The following is a 23,134-nucleotide window of genomic DNA, read 5'->3' on the forward strand; positions in this document are numbered from 1 at the left end:
AGAATGATTACAAAATTAAATAAATTGGTAACACTAACATATTTAGATATATAGATGAATGTAATGTATTCATTCTGCAATTACAATTGATATTGTAGTGGGCTCTTTGTTTTTTTAATATTTAAAAAATTATTAACTAAATTAAATAACTTACAAATGATTAGTATGGCTAAATCCGTTGTCTGCTAACAAATTATGCCAGTTAACTCATAACAATTAATAAATGTGATTTTATTTTATTCACTTATAATGTAAAGAATCAGCATGACACAGAATATTAAAACATGAATTAAAGAATAATTTTGATATTTTTCAAATCAAAGTTATTTCTTAACAATCATGGTATACATTAATTAACCACCAAAAAAGTTTGTTCTAACATTTGGTTTTTAATTTTTAAAAATACCTATTCTCTTCTATCAGCTTATAATTCAAGTCAAGTCGAGGAGCATCGACTGGTACAGTGCGTTGCCGCACCCACTACACATTGAAACAGCACGGGATCCCGTTTTGAAACCCCCCCAGGCAGACAAGCAGTCCACTCCTACCCTCTGGAAATGACCTCTATCTTCCGCAGCCAGGTGTTACGTGGGCGATCCCTTGGCCTGGTCCAGCCACTTGGGTCCCCAACAATGAGGATCTTACGAGCCGGATCACCCTCAGGGAAATGCGCCACTTGGCCGTAGTGCCATATCTGATGCTCTTCATAATGCAGGGAATGTGCCTCATTCGGGACTCCATGAGCAACCGTTCTTCCAACACAAAGTCAAACCAACGGTACCCAAGGATTTTCCGGAGAGACACAGTACCAAAGGAGTCCAGTCTTCGTCTCAGGTCGGTGGATAGCATCCATGTCTCACAACCATATAGAAAGACAGGAAGCACCAGAACTCTAAAGACTTGGACCTTCATCCTTTTGCATAGATATCGGGAGCACCACATACCCCTTTCCAGCGACCTCATGACCCCCCCATGCTCTCCCAATCTGTCTACTGACTTCACAGGAAGAGTCACCAGAGACATGAATGTCACTGCCAAGGTAAGTAAACCTCTCAACAAGGTCAACACACTCTCCTCAAACAGACACACTGCTAATGGCTGTGCCCAAGAGGTCATTAAATGCCTGGATCTTGGTTTTTATTCAGGACACTCACAAGCCCAGACACTCAGACTCCTCACTCAATCTCTCGAGCGCCCTGATCAGAGCCTCCATTGACTCCGCGAAGATCACAGTATCGTCAGCAAAGTCAAGATGCGTGAATCTTTCTTCACCAGCAGATGCCCCACAGCCACTGGACCCCACGACCTTGCCCAACAGCCAGTCCACACAAGCATTGAACAGAGTCGGAGCAAGAACATACCCCTGACGAACCCCAGAATCAACTGGGAAAAACACAGAGGTCCTGCCTACACTCTGCACAGCACTCACAGTACCAGTGTACAGGCCAGCCATGATATCCAGAAACCTTGAGGGAATCCCGTGAACCCTCAGGATGTCCCACAGGGCAGTTCGATCAACTGAGTCAAATGCTTTGCGAAAATCAACAAAGGCTGCAAAGAAACTCTGCTGATATTCATGTTTGCGCTCTATGAGAACAATCAATTCCAGGATGCGTTTGAGGGTAGACTTCTTAGGAGTAAAACCAGACTGTTATGGTCGCTGGTAGGTGAGCAAGTGATCACAGATCCAATTGAGAACGACCCTAAAAAGGACCTTACCCAGCACCGAGAGCAGTGTTATCCCCCTGTAGTTGCTGTAATCCAGGCGATCACCCTTCCCTTTCCAGACAGGGACGACAAGTCCCATTTTCCAGTCAGTTGGGATGATGCCAGTCTCCCAAATGGAAGCAAAGATTGCTTGCAATGCCAGGAGGACAGCCTTACCACCAGCCTGGAGAAGTTCACCCCGGATACCACAGATCCCTGCAGTCTTTCCCCCCCTCAGCTGGTTCACTACCTGTGCAATCTCGGTGAGATTGGGTGGTTCACAGCTAATTGGAGGATCAACCTCAAGAACCGCAGACCCAAAGATATCCAGCATCCTAGTCGGATGATCAGCTTTGAACAACTGCTCAAAGTAGCCAGCCCAGCGGGTCACAACTGCAGTGTCATCCGTAAGGACCGTTCCATCAGCTGCCCTGACTGCGACTGTCCGAGGAACAGATTCAGATGTGCATAATGCTTTGAGTCCTCTGTAAACAGGACGTGGATCACTAGACCACAGATGGCGTGTTACTTGCTCACAGATTCCTCTAACAAACGCCTCTTTATTTGAGCCCTCACAGCTGTCCTTCTCAGTTCCCAGTACAGACCAGATTTGCCATTGAGCTGTGCGCTGCAACGCCTTTCAATGATATCCAGGGTGCCCTGCGAAACGAATCACCTCCTTCTTGGAACACCGGTAACACCAACACAACCCTCAGGGTCTTGTCACAGTTGGTCTCCTACAACACATTAGGATCTGCAGTCATACCCAAATCTGACAGTTCCTCACACAAACTGCGTGCAAACTCATTAGACAAAGCCTGGTCTTGGAGTCTGGCCAAGTCCATGCTCATTTTCCTAGTAGGTGGTAACCTGCTGGATCTAAGCTGGATCCCAAGAGTAGCAACAACAAATCTATGGACAGAATTCACAAACTGGGCACTTCTGTTGACCCTGCAGTTTTGCAAGAGCGTCCAGCGTCTGCCCACGAGGATGTGATCGATCTCCTTCACTGAACCACCAGTATTGAAGTACCAAATCCAATGATGCGGCTCAGGGTGCTGGAACCGGAATCCAGCGATTCGCTGCCCCTGACCTTTTGGATAGTCAAGGAACATGGAGCCACTTTCACCATGGTCAACAGACCCACGGAGACCGAGACAGTCCTCAAAGCCAGCCATAACAGTGCCAGTGGCTGCTGGTAAGGTCGCCCATGACCAAAAGAGTGTCAACTCGTGGGCACCCATCAACCACCGAGCGAAGCTGCGAATAAAATGTCTCCCTTGCCGAGACATCACTCACCACGGCTGGAGTATATGCTGAGAAAACAGACAAGACACCCAGGGAGTGCCGTCATCTGAGTCCCATAATATGCTCGTTGAAAGAAGTGACATTGGTCACCATCAGAAGAAACCAATACGCTACAGCAACAGCTGCTCCCTGAGTATGACAGCCATCAGACCGACCAGACCAATAAAAGGTGTATTCACGCAGAGATCTGGCCAGTCCCCGGTCTGCGCACCTCAGAGAGTGCCGCCAAAGAAATGCAGAGTTTACGCAGCTCCTCCGACAGCAGAGGAAGATGATCATCTTGCAGGAGAGAGAAGACGTTCCATGCGCCCACCCGTATGGGCCGCCTTAAATTGGGACCCGAGTGCTGCTGTGCAGCAGGCGACGCCTCAGCACCACACCAGTTCCGATCCCCAACAGACCTGACCCTATTGGCTCTCCAACGGTTTCGACTCTTCCGGGGATAGGGCTCCCGAGGGCTTTCCCCATCTCCTTCATGATGTGAGCAGCCTTTCTATGGGTGGCTGCAACAGAGCTACTCCCACGGAGAGCAAAAAGGAGTCCTTTCTGTAGTCTCAGAGCTTTGTGAAATTTTTTTTACGGTGGCCGGAGTGCTAATCCTGCCACCAACCCCTATGACTTCCCTGCAAGTTGGAGGACCGCTTGCAGGGCTGGATGCAGTTTAACATCATACCCAGGACCAATTACAACAGCTTACAATTGAGCTTGATGAATTGTTGCTTCCATCTATCTATCTATCTTATATATATATATATATATATATATATATATATATATATATATATATATATATATATACACAGTGCTCAGCATAAATGAGTACACCCCCTTTAAAAAGTACGAATTTAATCAGTAGCTCAATGAACAAAAGAACAATTTCCAAAATTTTCACTAGGCTGAGTTTTATTGAACACTTGTTTAACTCCATAACATGAAATTAAGGTTAATAATATAACTTAGATCACAAAATCTTCAGTTTTACTCAAATTGGTTGAAGCAAAAATGAATATACCCCGCAACAAAAACTACTACATCTAGTATTTTGTATGACCACCGTGATTTTTAAGGACAGCACCAAGTCTTCTAGACATGGAATGAACAAGTTGGTGACATATTGCAACATCCATCTTTTTCCATTCTTCAAGAATAACCTCTTTTAGAGCCTGGATGCTGGATGGAGAGTGATGCTCAACTTGTCGCTTCAGAATTCTTCACAGGTGTTCGATTGGGTTCAGATCAGGAGACATACTTGGCCATTCAATCACCTTCACCCTGTTCTTCTTCAGAAATGCAACAGTAGCTTTAGATGTGTGTTTTGGATCATTGTCGTGTTGGAAAAGTGCACGACGACCAAGTGCATGGAGTGATGGCAGCATCTTCTCCTTCAGTATAGAGCAGTATATTGTTGAGTTAATGATACCATCAATAAAATGCCGCTCCCCAACACCAGCAGCACTCATGTAGCCCCAAATAAGGACACTGCCACCACCATGTTTCACTGTAGGCACCATGCATTTTTCTTTGAAATCCTCACCTTTACAACGCCATACAGTTTTAAAACCATTAGTTCCAAAAACAGTGATCTTTGTCTCATCACTCCAGAGTATAGAGTCCCAGTAGTCTTCATCTTTTTCAGCATGGGCCCTAGCAAATTCTAGGCGTGCTTCTTTGTGCATGGGCTTTAGGAGAGGCTTCCTTCGTGGATGATACCCATGCATGCCATTCCTCTGCAGTGTGCGCCATATGGTGTCATGGGAAACGATCACTCCAGTTTGGCTTTCTACTGCTTTAGCTAACTGCAGTGAACTTGCATGGCGATTTTCTTCAACCCTTCTCATCAGAAGACACTCCTGTCGAGATGTTAACTTCCGTGGACAGCCTGGACATCACTGTAAGATGGTTGCACTTCCATCTTTCTTAAATTTTTGGATCACTTTTGCTACAGTATTTTGACTGATATGTAAAGCTTTGCTGATCTTCTTGTAGCCCTCACCTTTTTTGTGTAAAGTAATGATTTCCATTCTCAGATTTTTTGACATTTCTCTTCCAGGTGGAGCCATTGCTGACAGCATGAATGGGAAGGGCTTTTCTTTGTTAAGTAATGCCCTTTTATAGTCACCTGTCTGCTGAACACCTCTTAAATAAATCATTAGACTCACCTGTGGTTGAATGCCTGTTAATTAGAATTTTGTAGTCTTAAGTGTGGCTTTTCTCATAAGACTATAATTGGGGTGTACTCATTTTTGCAACATGGGCTTGAATGCATTTGTTAGGAAAATCACATTTTTGTGTGTGCAAATTAACAAATCTTGTTTGTAATCAATGGCCCACATTTGTGGGAGTATTTTGTAGTACAGTATCTCATAGAAAATGTTGATACTGAAAGGAAACTAAATGTTTTCTGACAAATGTAGTGGGGTGTACTCATTTATGTTAAGCACTGTATCTATACTAATAAAAGGCAGAGCCCTCACTCACTCACTCACTCACTCACTCACTCACTCACTCACTCACTCACTCACTCACTGGCTGACTGACTGATACTGACTGACTGATCACTAATTCTCCAACTTCCCGTGTAGGTAGAAGGCTGAAATTTGGCAGGCTCATTCCTTACAGCTTACTTACAAAAGTTGGGCAGGTTTCATTTCGAAATTCTACGCGTAATGGTCATAACTGGAACCTATTTTTCTCCATATACTGTAATGGAGTTCAGCTCGATGGCCGTGGGGGGCGGAGTTTCGTGTGACATCATCACACCTCCCACGTAATCACGTGAACTGACTGTGAGCTCAGTACGTAGAAAACAAGGAAGAGCTCCAAAAAGCGCTGAAGAAAACATGCATTATACAATTGAGAAGGCAGCGAAACAATAAGAAATGAGCGAGTGACACATACAAGCATATTCATAAGTGCAGCTACTGTGGACACAAAGCACAGTGTAAACCGTAAGTTTAAATTAAGTTTATAGACATGCTCCCACTGCTGTTTCTCATGCACAGTGACGCATACAAGCATATTCATGACTGCAGCTACTTCGGAAACAAAGCACGGTGTAAACCTAAATTTTAAATTAAGTTCATAGACAGGCTGCCGCTGGCGTTTCACATGCCCACAGGTAATGCGGGATACAAGTTTAATGAGAGGACGCAGGGTATAAACAAGAGTTTTGATCACTTTGTAACTAAGTTAAAATTGCTGGTGAAGGGCTGTGCTTATGCAAATTCCAAGAGACTGTGTTTGTGAGGGGATTGACAGTTGAGGCAGGTGGGGGAGTGACGTCATTATCTCCCCTCCCATTCACCTCATTTCGCTCTGAGCTGAGCTCTGCAGCTAACGCGGTCTTGCGGAAGAAACTTTGTGACGCTGCCACCAAATACTCACAGAAAAATCCACAAGTTAATACACACGCTGTCTCTAGAGTTTCTCCACACTCTGAATCTTCCAGGCACTACTTACAAAAGGTTACATTGACAATCATGTTACGTTACTTTTAAAATGTTTCTTTTTCTTAGCACAAGCACAGCTGAGAAGCTTCGATGCATGTGCTCCATAACGCGTTAAAAAATAACTCATTTAATCACACTTTGCATTCCAAGCAAAGGGGAACTTCTCTCAATGCATGATTTCCTGGTACACCGATTACATTGATGCACACATCAGAGCTACAAAAATGTAAGAGTCGGAAGAAAGTGCATTGCTAGGACTGACTGGAGGAAAATTTCATTTCAAAAGACTACCCGACGGAAGCCTTGATAAAAGTATGGTTTTGTGCAAACTGTGCAAAAAGGAGTTTGCATAACACCGAAGCACTTCAACCTTACGGTACCATCTAAATGCAAAACATGTTACAGCGAACACAGAAACTGTGTATGCTGTTAGCACTAGCAGTACAAGTTTGAGTAGCAACAAAAGGTGTCAGCAGCCCAAAACTGATGAAATGACTGGCTTCAGGACCAAAATTAGTAAGTCAACATCGGTCAAACTTACAAATTCTCTCGCAAAATGGATTGCTTTGGACTGTAGACCACTAACAGTGCTGGAAGATAGGGGGTTAGAAAATGTGCTACAGATAGCGTCAGGTGATCCAACAACTGCCATGCCGAGACTATTTCAAGTAAAATTCAACAGCTTTATGACACTGAAAAGCAAGCAAAATTAGATGCATTACAGAAAGCGGACTTTGTGGCTCTTATTGGGGATCATTGGACTTCCGTAACCGTTAGTAATTTTAATTACATCTAATTACAAAATGTTCAATGATCACACTGTTTTAGCCTAATGTACAAAATAATTTTGGCTAAGGTTACTCAGAGTTTAAAGGTGAAGCTGGTCAAATTAACTTTTATGTTTCTGCCTTATTTTTTTAAGTTGAAAAACTGCACTTTATGTTGAAATTTTTGTTATTATTATTTAAAGACAATACCATTCTGAACATGTACTTAAAGTACTTAGAATACCACTTTATTTTTAAGTCTGCCCAATTTTAGCCACAGATGATGATTCTGATTTGAATTGAAATGCAGTTTAAATGCATTTTTTTTTCAGAAATTAAAAGAGCTTGAGTTTACAATATTCATGTCCATGTCTATTATTTGATTCTGTCGCCCACTAAAACCCTTTTAAATTAAAAAAAACATTTGTGCTTTGGGGCAAATTTACGTGTGCGATTACATGCGATGAATCAAGATTAATTAATTACAAAGCCTCTAATTAATTAGATTAATTTTTTTAATCAAGTCCCACCCCTAATATATATATATGTGGATCTGTATATATATATATATATATATATATATATATATATATATATATATATATATATATATATATATATATATGTATGTGTGTGTGTGTGTGTGTATACAGTGGGATGCAAAAGTTTGGGCAACCTTGTTAATAGTCATTATTTTCCTGTATAAATCGTTGGTTGTTACGATAAAAAATGTCAGTTAAATATATCATATAGGAGACACACACAGTGATATTTGAGAAGTGAAATGAAGTTTATTGGATTTACAGAAAGTGTGCAATAATTGTTCAAACAAAATCAGGCAGGTGCATAAATTTGGGCACCGTTGTCATTTTATTGATTCCAAAACTTTTAGAACTAATTATTGGAACTCAAATTGGCTTGGTAAGCTCAGTGACCCCTGACCTACATACACAGGTGAATCCTATAATTAGAAAGAGTATTTAAGGGGTCAATTGTAAGTTTCCCTCCTCCTTTAATTTTCTCTGAAGAGTAGCAACATGGGGGTCACAAAACAACTCTCAAATGACCTGAAGACAAAGATTGTTCACCATCATGGTTTAGGGAAGGATACAGAAAGCTGTCCCAGAGATTTAAGCTGTCTGTTTCCACAGTTAGGAACATATTGAGGAAATGGAAGACCACAGGCTCAGTTCAAGTTAAGGCTCAAGTGGCAGACCAAGAAAGATTTGGATAGACAGAAGCGGCGAATGGTGAGAACAGTCATAGTCAACCCACAGACCAGCACCAAAGACCTACAACATCATCTTGCAGCAGATGGGGTCACTTTGCATCGTTCAACCATTCGGCGCACTTTACACAAGGAGATGCTGTATGCGAGAGTGATGCAGAGGAAGCCTTTTCTCCCCCACAGCACAAACAGAGCGCTTGAGGTATGCTCAAGCACATTTGGACAAGCCAGCTTCATTTTGGAATAAGGTGCTGTGGACTGATGAAACTAAAATTGAGTTATTTGGGCATAACAAGGGGCGTTATGCATGGAGGAAAAAGAACACAGCATTCCAAGAAAAACACCTGCTACCTACAGTAAAATATGGTGGTGGTTCCATCATGCTGTGGGGCTGTGTGGCCAGTGCAGGGACTGGGAATCTTGTCAAAGTTGAGGGACGCATGGATTCCACTCAGTATCAGCAGATTCTGGAGACCAATGTCCAGGAATCAGTGACAAAGCTGAAGCTGCGCGGGGCTGGATCTTTCAACAAGACAACGACCGAAACACTGCTCAAAATCCACTAAGGCATTCATGCAGAGGAACAAGTACAACGTTCTGGAATGGCCATCTCAGTCCCCAGACCTGAATATAATTGAAAATCTGTGGTGTGAGTTAAAGAGAGCTGTCCATGCTCGGAAGCCATCAAACCTGAATGAACTAGAGATGTTTTGTAAAGAGGTATGGTCCAAAATACCTTCAACCACAATCCAGACTCTCATTGGAACCTACTGAAAGGCGGATCTACTAAATATTGATTTCATTTCTTTTTTGTGGTGCCCAAATTTATGCACCTGCCTGATTTTGTTTGAACAATTATTGCACACTTTCTGTAAATCCAATAAACTTCATTTCACTTCTCAAATATCACTGTGTGTGTCTCCTATATGATATATTTAACTGACATTTTTTATCGTAACAACCAACGATTTATACAGGAAAATAATGACTATTAACAAGGTTGCCCAAACTTTTGCATCCCACTGTGTGTGTGTGTATATATATATATATATATATATATATATATATATATATATATATATATATATATATATATATATATATATATATATATATATGTGACAGCAACTTTCATGACAATAACAATATCAATCATGTTACGTTATTATTAAAATGTTTCCTTTTCTTTTTCATTACTTCTTTAACACACTACTTCTCCACTGCGAAGCACGGGTATTTTGCTAGTATATACAGTAATCCCTCGCTATATCGCGCAGTGTCCTTTTAACCAGGGTGCAAAACAAGTTGTAAGTGGATGTAATAAGGCAGTAGTCTGGATGGAATCTGCTTTAGGGATTTGGATTGAAGACTGCCAGAAGAAGAACAACGGCAGTGCTTCACAATCACCTGAAGTGGCTCCTTTAAGGGCTGTAACGCTCTCCTTTGTTGTGCAGTAAAATAAAACTCATTGTTATCGGACAAGTCATCGTGTCATTGTTGGTGAGTAACCATAATTAATTTTCTACTTACAGTACTTAGTACATGTATGTACGTTTAGTGTCACTGTACACACACATTTACTTTATACTATTTTTGTTGCACTGTACGTATTTATTGCTGGTGGCATGTCTATCGTAATGGCTGTAACGTGATATCGGAGACACTCAATATCTTTAAAATAATATTTAGGTTTTACTGTATATAAACAGTGTGTTTATATACATAATTTCAATGAATCTTACTTAATATCTAAGAGAATACAAAGGGATTATGCTGTATAACTCTGCGGGGAATATTTATAAACAGTGTGGGAGAGTTTATAAGGGCTTAAAATATATAAAAATAACCATACAAACATATGGTTTCTACTTCGCGGATTTTCACCTATCGCGGGGGGGTCTGGAACGCAACCCCCACGATCGAGGAGGGATTACTGTATATAAAAGTTAATGTGTGTATGTATGTTCCAGCATCACTTCCGAATAGCTGGAACTTTTTTCATGAAATTTGGTATACATTTCTTATTGGTCGACTAAAAATACTGTAGGGTAAAATCAACCCTAACCACCCCCTTCTGGGTAGGGTGGGGGCTGATCTTGCGGTCTTGTATGCATGTTATCATCCAGCTGATACTCAAAACGACCACTGGAGGGCGAACTGGAGGTGACTGCCAGCATTCTTTATGTTTGAGCGCCACCGCGCTCCTGTTGCTTTCGAAATTAAATAAAGCTGGCTGGTTCCGAGCATCAACTGGATGATAACATACATACAAGACTGCAAGACAAGCACATTAGTGAGTCTTCATTGTTTGTTAATTTATTTCTATTTTTAAAGTTGTGTTTTTTTAATGATATTTTTCTCAAATAATTTAAAAATAAAATTTTTCTCCCGGGCAACGCTGGGTGATTTCAGCTAGTCTGTGATAAAAAAAGCCTTAAAACTTACCAAATATATATATATTTTTTTAATTTATGAAAAAAAAGACTATTCTTTTCAGAGCATAGTTTTATGTGGCAAATTAATTTAAGAAATGATTGTGAAGAAAAGCTTCAAAATATCAAACTTATCCTATAACTTTAATTACAACGGATGAAACTCTCCCTGAAAAAAACAGTTTGACAGGTTAAGTATAGTAAAGCTGGTATATTTCAGAAAAACAACTTGTTTTTAGGTATTCTTGTCTTAAAATCATCCTTAATTATTAATGGTTATAAATAGTTAACAGCATAACATTTTGTTTGAGGTCTCCAATAATACATTTTTTTACAAAACTCTTAGGAGCACAAGAACCAGGTTTCTTAGAAATCAAAAACTCCTCTCTGATAGAAAACAAATCAATTGCAATCTTTTAAAATTCACGTGCTTTCTGACTTTGTTAGTTTTAATTAATTATAATGGACAACAAGTAGTTTGTTGCTGATTTTCAGTGCAGTTAACAGAAAGCAGGTTTTTCAATAGTTATGTGAAATAACATTATACATTTATGAATACTCTTAACTTTTAAACCATTGTAAGGAAACAATGGCACAAGTTGGATCAGTTATTAAAAGTAAACAAAATGTATCACATTTAAGATGAATTGCACAACAAGTGGAATAAATATTATCTTGGACTTTTCACACAAAAACAAAATCAATGAAATACAAGGAAGATAATGTGATTCAGCTCAACACAAAATAAACATGAATTTCAAGATTACATGTTTCTGCTTGCAAAGTATATAAAGAATCAAACAAATGCAAAATAAGTACTTTCATCTTTCTTACCGCAATGATGTCCAAAGTGTTGTCACAAACTTTTCTAATTTCAGAATTCTTATCATGCATCAAATCAATGAGGTAAGCTGGGGCTTCTGAGAAAGTGTTAAAGATCAACTGCAATACTGTATATATGTCTATACAAAAAACATCAGATGGCTCATTCTCTTTACAATATTTACTTTAATTGTTATGATTCTTGCTGTCTCTCAAAAAAGGAATTCAACAGCATATACTTCAATGGTATTTGCAAAATACATATAAATAAATTAGAACTTGTCATAAATAACATAATCCTTACCCTAAGTTAACTGTATGTTTTTTCCATCCCCATTTATGAGATATATATACATACATACATATATATATATATATTATATATACTGTATATATATATACATATATACAATGGTTTGTCACACAAAATGTTTCTGATCATCAAACACATTTAACCATTAGTCAAATATAACACAAGTAAACACAAAATGCAGTTTTTAAATAATGGTTTTTATTATTTAGGGAGAAAAAATTAAAACCTACATGGCCCTGTGTGAAAAAGTAATTGCCCCTGAACCTAATAACTGGTTGGGCCACCTTAGCAGCAATAACTGCAATCAAGCATTTGCGATAACTTGCAATGAGTCTTTTACAGCTCTGGAGGAATTTTGGCCCACTCATCTTTGCAGAATTGTTGTAATTCAGCTTTATTTGAGGGTTTTCTAGCATGAACCGCCTTTTTAAGGTCATGCCATAGCATCTCAATTGGATTCAGGTCAGGACTTTGACTAGGCCACTCCAAAGTCTTCATTTTGTTTTCTTCAGCCATTCAGAGGTGGATTTGCTGGTGTGTTTTGGGTCATTGTCCTGTTGCAGTACCAAGATCGCTTCAGCTTAAGTTGACGAACAGATGGCGGACATTCTCCTTCAGGATTTTTTGGTAGACAGTAGAATTCATGGTTCCATCCATCACAGCAAGCCTTCCAGGTCCTGAAGCAGTAAAAAAAACCCAGACCATCACACTACCACCACCATATTTTACTGTTGGTATGATGTTCTTTTTCTGAAATGATGTGTTCCTTTTACGCCAGATGTAGCGGGACATTTGCCTTCCAAAAAGTTCAACTTTTGTCTCATCAGTCCACAAGGTATTTTCCCAAAAGTCTTGGCAATCATTGAGATGTTTCTTAGCAAAATTGAGACGAGCCCTAATGTTCTTTTTGCTTAACAGTGGTTTGCGTCTTGGAAATCTGCCATGCAGGCCGTTTTGCCCAGTCTCTTTCTTATGGTGGAGTCGTGAACACTGACCTTAATTGAGGCAAGTGAGGCCTGCAGTTCTTTAGATGTTGTCCTGGGGTCTTTTGTGACCTCTCGGATGAGTCGTCTCTGCGCTCTGGGGTAATTTTGGTGGCCGGCCACTCCTGGGAAGGTTCACCACTGTTCCATGTTTTTGCCATTTGTGGATAATGGCTCTCACTGTGGTTGCTGGAGTCCCAAAGCTTTAGAAATGGCTTTATAACCTTTACCAGACTGATAGATCTCAATTACTTCTGTTCTCATTTGTGAATTTCTTTGGATCTTGGCATGATGTCTAGCTTTTGAGGTGCTTTTGGTCTACTTCTCTGTGTCAGGCAGCTCCTATTTAAGTGATTTCTTGATTGAAACAGGTGTGGCAGTAATCAGGCCTGGGGGTGGCTACGGAAATTGAACTCAGGTGTGATACACCACAGTTAGGTTATTTTTAACAAGGGGCAATTACTTTTTCACACAGGGCCATGTAGGTTTGGATTTTTTCTCCCTAAATAATAAAACCATCATTTAAAAACTGCATTTTGTGTTTACTTGTGTTATATTTGACTAATGGTTAAATGTGTTTGATGATCAGAAACATTTTGTGTGACAAACATGCAAAAGAATAAGAAATCAGGAAGGGGCAAATAGTTTTCACACCACTGTGTATATATATATATATATATATATATATATATACATATATATATATATATATATATATATATATATATATATATATATATATATATATATATATATATATATATACACTCACCTAAAGTTATTAGGAACACCATACTAATACGGTGTTTGCCCCTTCGCCTTCAGAACTGCCTTAATTCTACGTGGCATTGATTCAACAAGGTGCTGAAAGCATTCTTTAGAAATGTTGGCCCATATTGATAGGATAGCATCTTGCAGTTGATGGAGATTTGTGGGATGCACATCCAGGGCATGAAGCTCCGTTCCACCACATCCCAAAGATGCTCTATTGGGTTGAGATCTGGTGACTGTGGGGGCCATTTTAGTACAGTGAACTCATTGTCATGATTCGAGCTTTGTGACATGGTGCATTATCCTGCTGGAAGTAGCCATCAGAGGATGGGTAAATGGTGGTCATGAAGGGATGGACATGGTCAGAAACAATGCTCAGGTAGCCCGTGGCATTTAAACGATGCCCAATTGGCACTAAGTGGCCTAAAGTGTGCCAAGAAAACATCCCCACACCATTACACCACCACCACCAGCCTGCACAGTGGTAACAAGGCATGATGGATCCATGTTCTCATTCTGTTTACGCCAAATTCTGACTCTACCATTTGAATGTCTCAACAGAAATCGAGACTCATCAGACCAGGCAACATTTTTCCAGTCTTCAACTGTCCAATTTTGGTGAGCTTGTGCAAATTGTAGCCTCTTGTAATTTGTAGTGGAGATGAGTGGTACCCGGTGGGGTCTTCTGCTGTTGTAGCCCATCCGCCTCAAGGTTGTGCATGTTGTGGCTTCACAAATGCTTTGCTGCATACATCGGTTGTAACGAGTGGTTATTTCAGTCAAAGTTGCTCTTCTATCAGCTTGAATCAGTCGTGCCCATTCTCCTCTGACCTCTAGCATCAACAAGGCATTTTCACCACAGGACTGCCACTCTACTGGATGTTTTTCCCTTTTCACACCATTCTTTGTAAACCCTAGAAATGGTTGTGTGTGAAAATCCCAGTAACTGAGCAGATTGTGAAATACTCAGACCGCCCGCCTGGCACCAACAACCATGCCACGCTCAAAATTGCTTAAATCCTGCCTTTCTTCCCATTCTGACATTCAGTTTGGAGTTCAGGAGATTGTCTTGACCAGGACCACACACCTAAATGCATTGAAGCAACTGCCATGTGATTGGTTGATTATATAATTGCATTAATGAGAAATCGAACAGGTGTTCCTAATAATCCTTTATGTGTGTGTATATGTATATATATATATATATATATATATATATATATATATATATATATACCGTGTCGCGCGCGTGCGCGTCTGCCTGTCTCTCTCTCTCTCGCGTGCGTGCGTGTCTGCCTGTCTTCTCGTCGCCTGCTGCCTGCGTGCCGCGTGCGTGCGTGTCTCGCCTGTGTGTCTCTCGTGCGTGCGTGCGTGCGCGCCTGCCCTGCTCACCGGCGTGCGTGCCTCGCGTGCGTGCGTCTGCCTGTGTCTCGTCTGCGTCGCGTGCGCGTCGTCTGCGTGCGTGCGTGCGTCCTGCCTGTCTCTCTCGTCGCGTGCGTGCGTCGCTACCTGTCTCTGCGTGCGTGTCTGTCTCCTGCCTGTGTCTCTGGCGTGCGTGCGTGCGCCAGTCTCTCTGCGCGTCTGCCTGTGTCTCCTGCCTGTGTCTCTCGCGTGCGTGCGTGCGTCGCCTGCCTGTGTCTCTCTGGCGTGCGTGCGTGCGTGCGCGTGCGTGCGTCGCCTGCCTGTGTCTCTACCGGCGTGCGTGCGTGCAGTCGCCTGCCTGTGTCTCTCTGGCGTGCGTCGCGTGCGTCGTAGCGCGTGCCTGTGTCTCTCTCGCGTGCGTGCGTGCGTGCGTGCGTGCGCGCGGCGTGCGCGCCTGCCTGTGTCTCTCTGCGTCGTCGTGCGTCGCGTGCTGCCTGTGTTGTCTCTCTGCGTCGCGCGCCTGCCTGTGTCTCTCTCGCGTGCGTGCGCCTGCCTGTGTCTCTCGGTATTGGCCTGGTGATGAGCAGTGCCTGTTTTCCTCCAAACGTGACACCTGGCATTCCACACCAACGAGTTCAATCTTTGTCTCATCAGACCAGAATTTTGTTTCTCATGGTCTGAGAGTCCTTCAGGTGCCTTCAAAGCAGCAGAAATTTTTCTCTAACCTTCCCCAGATTTGTGCCTCGAGACAATTCTGTCTCGGAGGTCTACAGAATTCAGCGACTTCATGCTTGGTTTGTGCTCTGACATGAACTGTCAACTGTGGGACCTTATATAGACAGGTGTGTGCCTTTCCAAATCATGTCCAATCAACTGAATTTACCACAGGTGGACTCCAATTAAGCTGCAGAAACATCTCAAGGATGATCTGAGGGAAACTGGATGCACCCGAGCTCAATTTTGAGCCTCTTGGCAAAGGCTGTGACTACTTATGTACATGTGATTTCTCAGTTTTTTTATTTTTAATAAATATGCAAAAAACCTCAAGTAAACTTTTTTCACGTTGTCTTTATGGGATGTTGTGTGTAGAATTCTAAGGAAAAAAATGAATTTAATCCATTTTGGAATAAGGTTGTAACATAACAAAATGCGGAAAAAGTAATGCGCTGTGAATACTTTCTGGATGCACTGTGTGTATATATAGCACTTCTGCATAGTACTGTATACGCTATCACAGCAGGAAAGCACCCCTCGTCAGCACGTCTGGTGTACTGACGAGAGAAAACTTCCTGCTATGTACTTAACAGTACAAGCAAGCTTACTATTGAGAATGAATGGGGGTGGCGAGGGGTGATTCACCATTTGCCCACCACATAGTCATTTCCACTTGCATGCAGTATGCTGCCTGCAGCATCTGCCAGCCGAGAACAAACAGGGTACGGCCAAAGGCGGGTAGTGAATCACTCCCCACCGTCCCCATTCAACAGGCAGCCACTCGAGGCACACTATACAATGCTGAACCCCGTCACCCCATTCACCCTCAATGGCTTCCATTCAGCCACAACCGGGTCACCATTATCTGGTTTAGTACAATGCTATATACTGTAAACCCTGCCGTTGTTTCTTAAACTCTGTGAAGTGTCTTGACCATGGGAAAGGCGCTATATAAATAAAATGTATTATTATTATTACCGCTTGCAGCATCATCAGCTGCCCACTGAGAACAAATGGGGCAGTTAGGAGCAATAGCTGTGGCAGCGTGGTGGGTGGGCAGTGAACTGCCCCATCAAGCCTCCGTCCTGCACATGAGCGGTAGCTGTGGCCCCAGAGATGGATCCCAGGTCACCGCTTGCTGCTCACCAAGCCGCCCAATGAGAATGAGCCGCCCAAGGGACACTACACTGCACAAGCAGCAAAATCGTCCCAGGACGGAGCGGCAGTTACTTAGGAGCCTGTGTCACATCCCCCAGACAGATAAAGGTGCAGCTGCAGCCCGTTCAGTAAGAGTCGTTATGTCGGATTTCCATAACTTGGGGACTACCTGTATATATAACAATACAAAATAGTACTCAGTAATATAGTATTACTGATACATCCAATTATGTACATTTGATATATACAGTACATTTGCTCTATACAGTACATATACACACACACACACACACACACACGCAAACACACAGTATATGCTTTGCATATTAATATAACATTAGGAATAGATTAAGGAATTCACTGATTAATTAAAAAGAAAACAAACAGATTGGCAAATATTTACTTAAAAGTAGGAATCTAAGAATTCAAAGAAAAATATATATATATAGTTTACTATTGTTGAATAGTATAGTTGAATGAATAAATATTTATAGGATACGGGTTTCTTTAATGATCACATCTCTAGTTTCTTGATGAAATACCATTTGGTAGAAAACATAGACAATCTGACAAACAAACTCATCATCCTCTTGTTGCGCTAAAAAGAAAACAGGCAGAAACATACATCATAGAATAAGTAAATTACAACATTTTTAAATCAGCATAAACTTAAAAAATATTATTGAAATGATTAGTTTAATGGAGAGATATGAGAAGTCACTTGCATTGGCTAACTAAACTGATTACAATAGGCAGGCTTTCTTCAAGAAGGCTGTAATCAATGGATAGATCTGAACCATAACTTAGTAACACATTACACATACTGTATATAGGGTTCTTAAGCAGACAAATATATATAAAAAAAGAAATGTTAAAATGATGATTTTTGTTTTACATCCGACTTTACATACCTCAAAAGAAATCAGAATTCTATTTCTCCACTTTTTTAAAACAATATTTTAACAGCAATTCACTAGTTTGCTTAATTACAGCTTAAATGTTAGCTGTGATATAATGCTTTCATTTAATAATTTCTAAAATGCATATAGATTTGGTCTTATGATTGCTGTACATTGCTTAAACACTTATTATTTAAACTAGTGCTTCCCAAACTCAGTGTTGGAGATCCACTGTGGCTGCAGGTATTTGTTCCAACCAACTTCTTTGGGCTGTTATTTTCCAGTTTCTGTGTTTTGGACTCAATAGAGGAATAACAAAAGTGAGTTTGGTAATTTTTTATTAAAATGTACTGAGCACTTTATAAGGGGATAATATATATATATATATATATATATATATATATATATATATATATATATACACACACACACTCACCTAAAGGATTATTAGGAACACCTGTTCAATTTTTGTGTGAAAAGGGAAAAACATCAAGTATGCGGCAGTCCTGTGGGCAAAAATGCCTTGTTGATGCTAGAGGTCAGAAGAGAATGGGCCGACTGATTCAAGCTGATAGAAGAGTAACTTTGACTGAAATAACCACTCGTTACAACCGAGGTATGCAGCAAAGCATTTGTGAAGCCACAACATGCACAACCTTGAGGCGGATGGGCTACAACAGCAGAAGACCCCAACGGGTACCACTCATCTCCACTACAAATAGGAAAAAGAGGCTACAATTTGCTCGAGCTCACCAAAATTGGACAGTTGAAAACTGGAAAAATGTTGCCTGGTCTGATGAGTCTCGATTTCTGTTGAGACATTCAAATGGTAGAGTCAGAATTTGGCGTAAAAACAGAATGAGAACATGGATCCATCATGCCTTGTTACCACTGTGCAGGCTGGTGGTGGTGGTGTAATGGTGTGGGGATGTTTTCTTGGCACACTTTAGGCCTCTTAGTGCCAATTGGGCATTGTTTAAATGCCACCGGGCTACCTGAGCATTGTTTCTGACAATGTCCATCCCTTCATGACCACCATGTACCCATCCTCTGATGGCTACTTCAAACAGGATAATGCACCATGTCACAAAGCTCTCGAATCATTTCAAATTGGTTTCTTGAACATGACAATAGAGTTCACTGTACTAAAATGGCCCCCACAGTCACCAGATCTCAACCCAATAGAGCATCTTTGGGATGTGGTGGAATGGGAGCTTACGTGCCCTGGATGTGCATCCCACAAATCTCCATCAACTGCAAGATGCTATCCTATCAATATGCAGGTAAAATTTCTAAAGAATGCTTTCCAGCACCTTGTTGAATCAATGCCCGCGTACGAATTAAGGCAGTTCTGAAGGCGAAAGGGGGTCAAACACCATATTAGTATGGTATTCCTAATAATCTTTTAGGTGAGTGTATATATATATACATACATACATACATATATACATACATACATACATACATACATACATACATACATACATACATACATACACCTAAACGCCCAGGAGGACCAGAGGAGGGCTTGTACCTCCACCAGACCGCGAGGGGGCGACCACCCTGGTTTTATTGGGGGCCACGGGTAGAGGGCTTGGAAGCCCAACCTTGTAGGGGCCTGGAGCCCAGCACTTCCGACACACCAGGAAGTGCTGGGGAAGAAGGGGGACACCTGGAGGCTTCGGGTGCGGCCGGCACTTCCGCCACACTAGGGCGTGTCTGCGGAGGAATGCCGGGAAGCAGCTGGAGCTCACCCGGGTTCCTATATAAAGGGCTGCCTCCCTTCATTCAGTAGCGGAAGTCGGGTGGAAGAAGGACGGAGCTTGAGAGAGGACTGGAGGCGGCCAGGAGAAAGGCAGTTGGACTGTGAGGCCTGGACTTTGGGGAATTGATGCAAGAGGCACTGGGTTGTGCACTAACTGAACTGTAAATATAGTGTAAATAAACGTGTGTTGGGTGCAACAAAAGATGTCCGTCTGTCTGTGTCCGGGTCAAGGTTCACAATATAGATATAGATATATATATAGATATATGTATAATTATTATATTATTAGATAATATTATTTAACTGATTTTCATTCTGTTTTTCTAGGTGTTCTGATTTTTTAATGTATTATCTAATAATTAGTGGGTCTGACGCTAAAGTTATTGCAGCTTTTCATCATTCAATGTTATTTACTTGGCTGTCAGTTCTGTTTGTTTTAATTATCATTATTAGGATACAAATAAGGGTGCAAACTGCACAAAAAATAAGAAAACAACAGGACAACAACAAAAGAGAGGTAAGCATTTAAAGCAAAATTAGAAATATTTCTAAATGTCTTTTAAGTGTAAAAATCTAAAGGCAGAGTAAGAGAAGGGAAAATGACCATCTACTGTAAATAAATGAGATCAATTATTATCACTAATTGTGAATTTGGCAGGACTAAAAACCTGCAGCTACAGTGCGTCCTCAGGACCGAGTTTGGGAACCAGTAATTTAAACTATGATAATAATGGAAAAACTTGAAATGACAAGGGAAAAAATTAGCAAAATGCACTATGGGAAACATATGTGACCTGAATTGAGAGAATCATTTTCTTAATCTGTTATATTACGTTGGTACAATATGCTTACAATTTAGGAAAAAAAAAAAAGATTTAGACTTATACTTACCATTTAGCAATTCAATAAGAGCTGGAATAATACCAGACTTAGCAAGCATTGTAGCACAGGATGGATCCATTGACACAGTTCCAATCATTATTACCACCTCTAAAACAAGGTCATCTTCTGCAGCACCTATAGGAGACCATGTAAACATGAAAGGATTTTTTTCCCCCAAAAAAATAGCTATTGGACCAGGTTTCTGGTAATGTAAAAAAAAAATCTTTGCTAAGAGTACCTGGCCTGAGACGATCTTTAAGATATGGAACAAGATTATATTTTTTCAATACAAGTTCCCAATTCATTTCAGAAATTGTGAGGTTAGCTAATGTCCCCAGGCACTCTATTAAAAACTCTTCATCTTCATCATTTCCAATTTGAGCAGCCAGATCTCCAACATAATCCTAAAAAAGCAAACAGTACAAAACCTAAAATGTAGATATTTTAGTATTTGTCCTCCCATATTTAAATCCATTATTAAAACATTAAGTCTGCAATAACCAGTTTGGGATTGCATTTTATTTATATACTTTAGAAACCAAAGTACTTTAAACCTCACAAGGCTTACAAATATACAAAAGCTTCACAAACATTTAGGGCTAATAAAACAATCCAAATAATAATTCTTTTTTTGCTACACTAGAATTTGGAATTATAATTAAGAGAAAAGTTGGATTCTTACAGTAAATAGATGTTTAGTTGGACCGTCATGCTGAGAAATGTTTCTTATCATTTTCATCAAAAGAGGATCCTTAAATTTTAGTGCTTTTTTCATAAGCATCTTCAATCCATTACCTTTAAATATTAAATACATACAAAAAATACTTGTTATTTAGAATCAGACTACAAAGCATACATAAAAAGTACTGAATAAATCTTTTTTTTTTTTTTATTTATTTAATTTTATTACAATCAATAGCATAGCAGTCAAGTTTTACAAAAAAAAGAATTATGCTAAGAACAGATCGATCCCCACCCTTGAGAGAGAGAGCAAGCCAAAGCGGTGTAAAATTTAAGGCTTTTAAAATACCTAAATCAACAAATTCTCTGTGCTTTATAAAATCATTTCAAAAATATTACTGATTAGATCCTGCCATGTTTTTGAAAAAGTCTGTACAGATCCTCTAACTGAGTATTTGATTTTTTCCAATTTTAAATAATATAACACATCCAGTTTCCCACTGACTTAAAGAGGAGAGTTTGGGTTCTTCCAGTTTATCAGAATAAGTCTATGTTATACCAACAGTGTAGTGAGATGCAATCACAGTTTGTTTGTCTTTCTCCACTTTAAGACCCTCTGGAAGAACCCCAAACACAGCTGTTAATGGGTTAGGAGGGATTGTGGAGTCCAAGACTGTCTGAGAGGTAATTAAAAATTTTGTCCAGAATAATGTTAATTTTGGAGCAGGCCCAGAACATGTGACCCTAGTGAGGGCTTGGGCTTGATTGCACCGATTCACAGGTTGGATCATGCCTGGAAACATTTTGGAGAGTTTTAGTCGAGACAGATGTGCTTATATATAATTTTGAGTTGTATAATTGTATGCTTTAGCATATGGAGCTTGAGTGAATTCTCTGCGTTGCTACTTTCCACTCTTTTCTGATATATTAATTGAGAGGTCATTTTCCCAGTGTCCTCTTGGATCTTTGAAAAGGAAGGGATTGTAAAAGGATTTTATATATTGTAGAGATGGAGTCTAACTCCTTGAAATTGAGCAATAATAATTTCCAAGCGTGGATGAGGGTGCAAGATGAGGGAAAATCTGGAAGGTTCTCTTTAACAAAGTTCCTGATTTGAAGATAGTGAAAGAAATTTGTAGCTGGAATGTTAAATTTGGAGCGTAATTGTTCATAGGATGCAAAGGACATTGTCTATATAAAGGTCTCAAACTGAGTTAATTCCAAATTTTTTCCAGATATTAAAAACTGCATATGTTTGTGAGGGTTGAAAGAGGTGGCTTCTTTTGCAGGGGTGCCACAGAAAGAAGCTTCTCCGTCTTAAAATGCTTTCTACATTGGTTCCAGATTCTAAGTGATGAGTGGAGCACAATTGGGTTATTAGTGTATTGCCGATAGCGTAGGCGTGTTTATTGGAGCACAAAGCAAAGGAATACAAAGTACTGCAGGATTTTACTTCTAATGCGGTCCATGCCTGTGTATGTTCTTCTATTTGTGTCCAGGTTCTTGTCGACTGTATATTTGCACCAGTAATAAAACTGGAAGTTAGGTAGAAACCATGCAGCCTTCTGCCTTTTTGTCTTTGTAGCTCTTGATGCGTGGATGTTTAGAATTCCAAATAAATGAGGTTATTGTTGAATCTAATTGCATAAATAAATTAAATTGAAATTGAAACTGAATAAATCTTAATAACAACATCAGTTTTATACTGTCTCTGTCTAGTATATCAAACCCAATATTACAATAGTTACAGATCAAAACTTCTAGAAATGATTTTAAACAATCAAAATTGTTATAAATATAAGGATTTGGTATTGATAAAATACATAACTTATGTCTATATAAAAAAATGAGCTGCCAAATAAATACATGAAACAGAATATGACACAGCTACAC

The 23,134-nt window shown here is 40.2% G+C and overlaps 1 protein-coding gene across 1 annotated transcript in view; it reads right to left on the reverse strand.

Annotated features, from left to right (window-relative positions):
* The window catches only part of kifap3a (kinesin-associated protein 3a), a 124,772-nt gene that overhangs the window by 24,541 nt on the left and 77,097 nt on the right, over nucleotides 1-23,134 (reverse strand). The window contains exons 13-17 of the mRNA XM_039734496.1: nucleotides 21,243-21,355; nucleotides 20,799-20,964; nucleotides 20,570-20,695; nucleotides 17,514-17,612; nucleotides 11,726-11,811 (exon numbers count right to left, since the gene is read on the reverse strand). Of these exons, the coding sequence (XP_039590430.1) occupies nucleotides 11,726-11,811; nucleotides 17,514-17,612; nucleotides 20,570-20,695; nucleotides 20,799-20,964; nucleotides 21,243-21,355 (590 nt within the window). The remainder of the gene's footprint in view (nucleotides 1-11,725; nucleotides 11,812-17,513; nucleotides 17,613-20,569; nucleotides 20,696-20,798; nucleotides 20,965-21,242; nucleotides 21,356-23,134) is intronic.

This window comes from Polypterus senegalus, chromosome 14 (genome assembly GCF_016835505.1).
Source record: "Polypterus senegalus isolate Bchr_013 chromosome 14, ASM1683550v1, whole genome shotgun sequence".
Classification (NCBI taxonomy): domain Eukaryota; kingdom Metazoa; phylum Chordata; class Cladistia; order Polypteriformes; family Polypteridae; genus Polypterus; species Polypterus senegalus.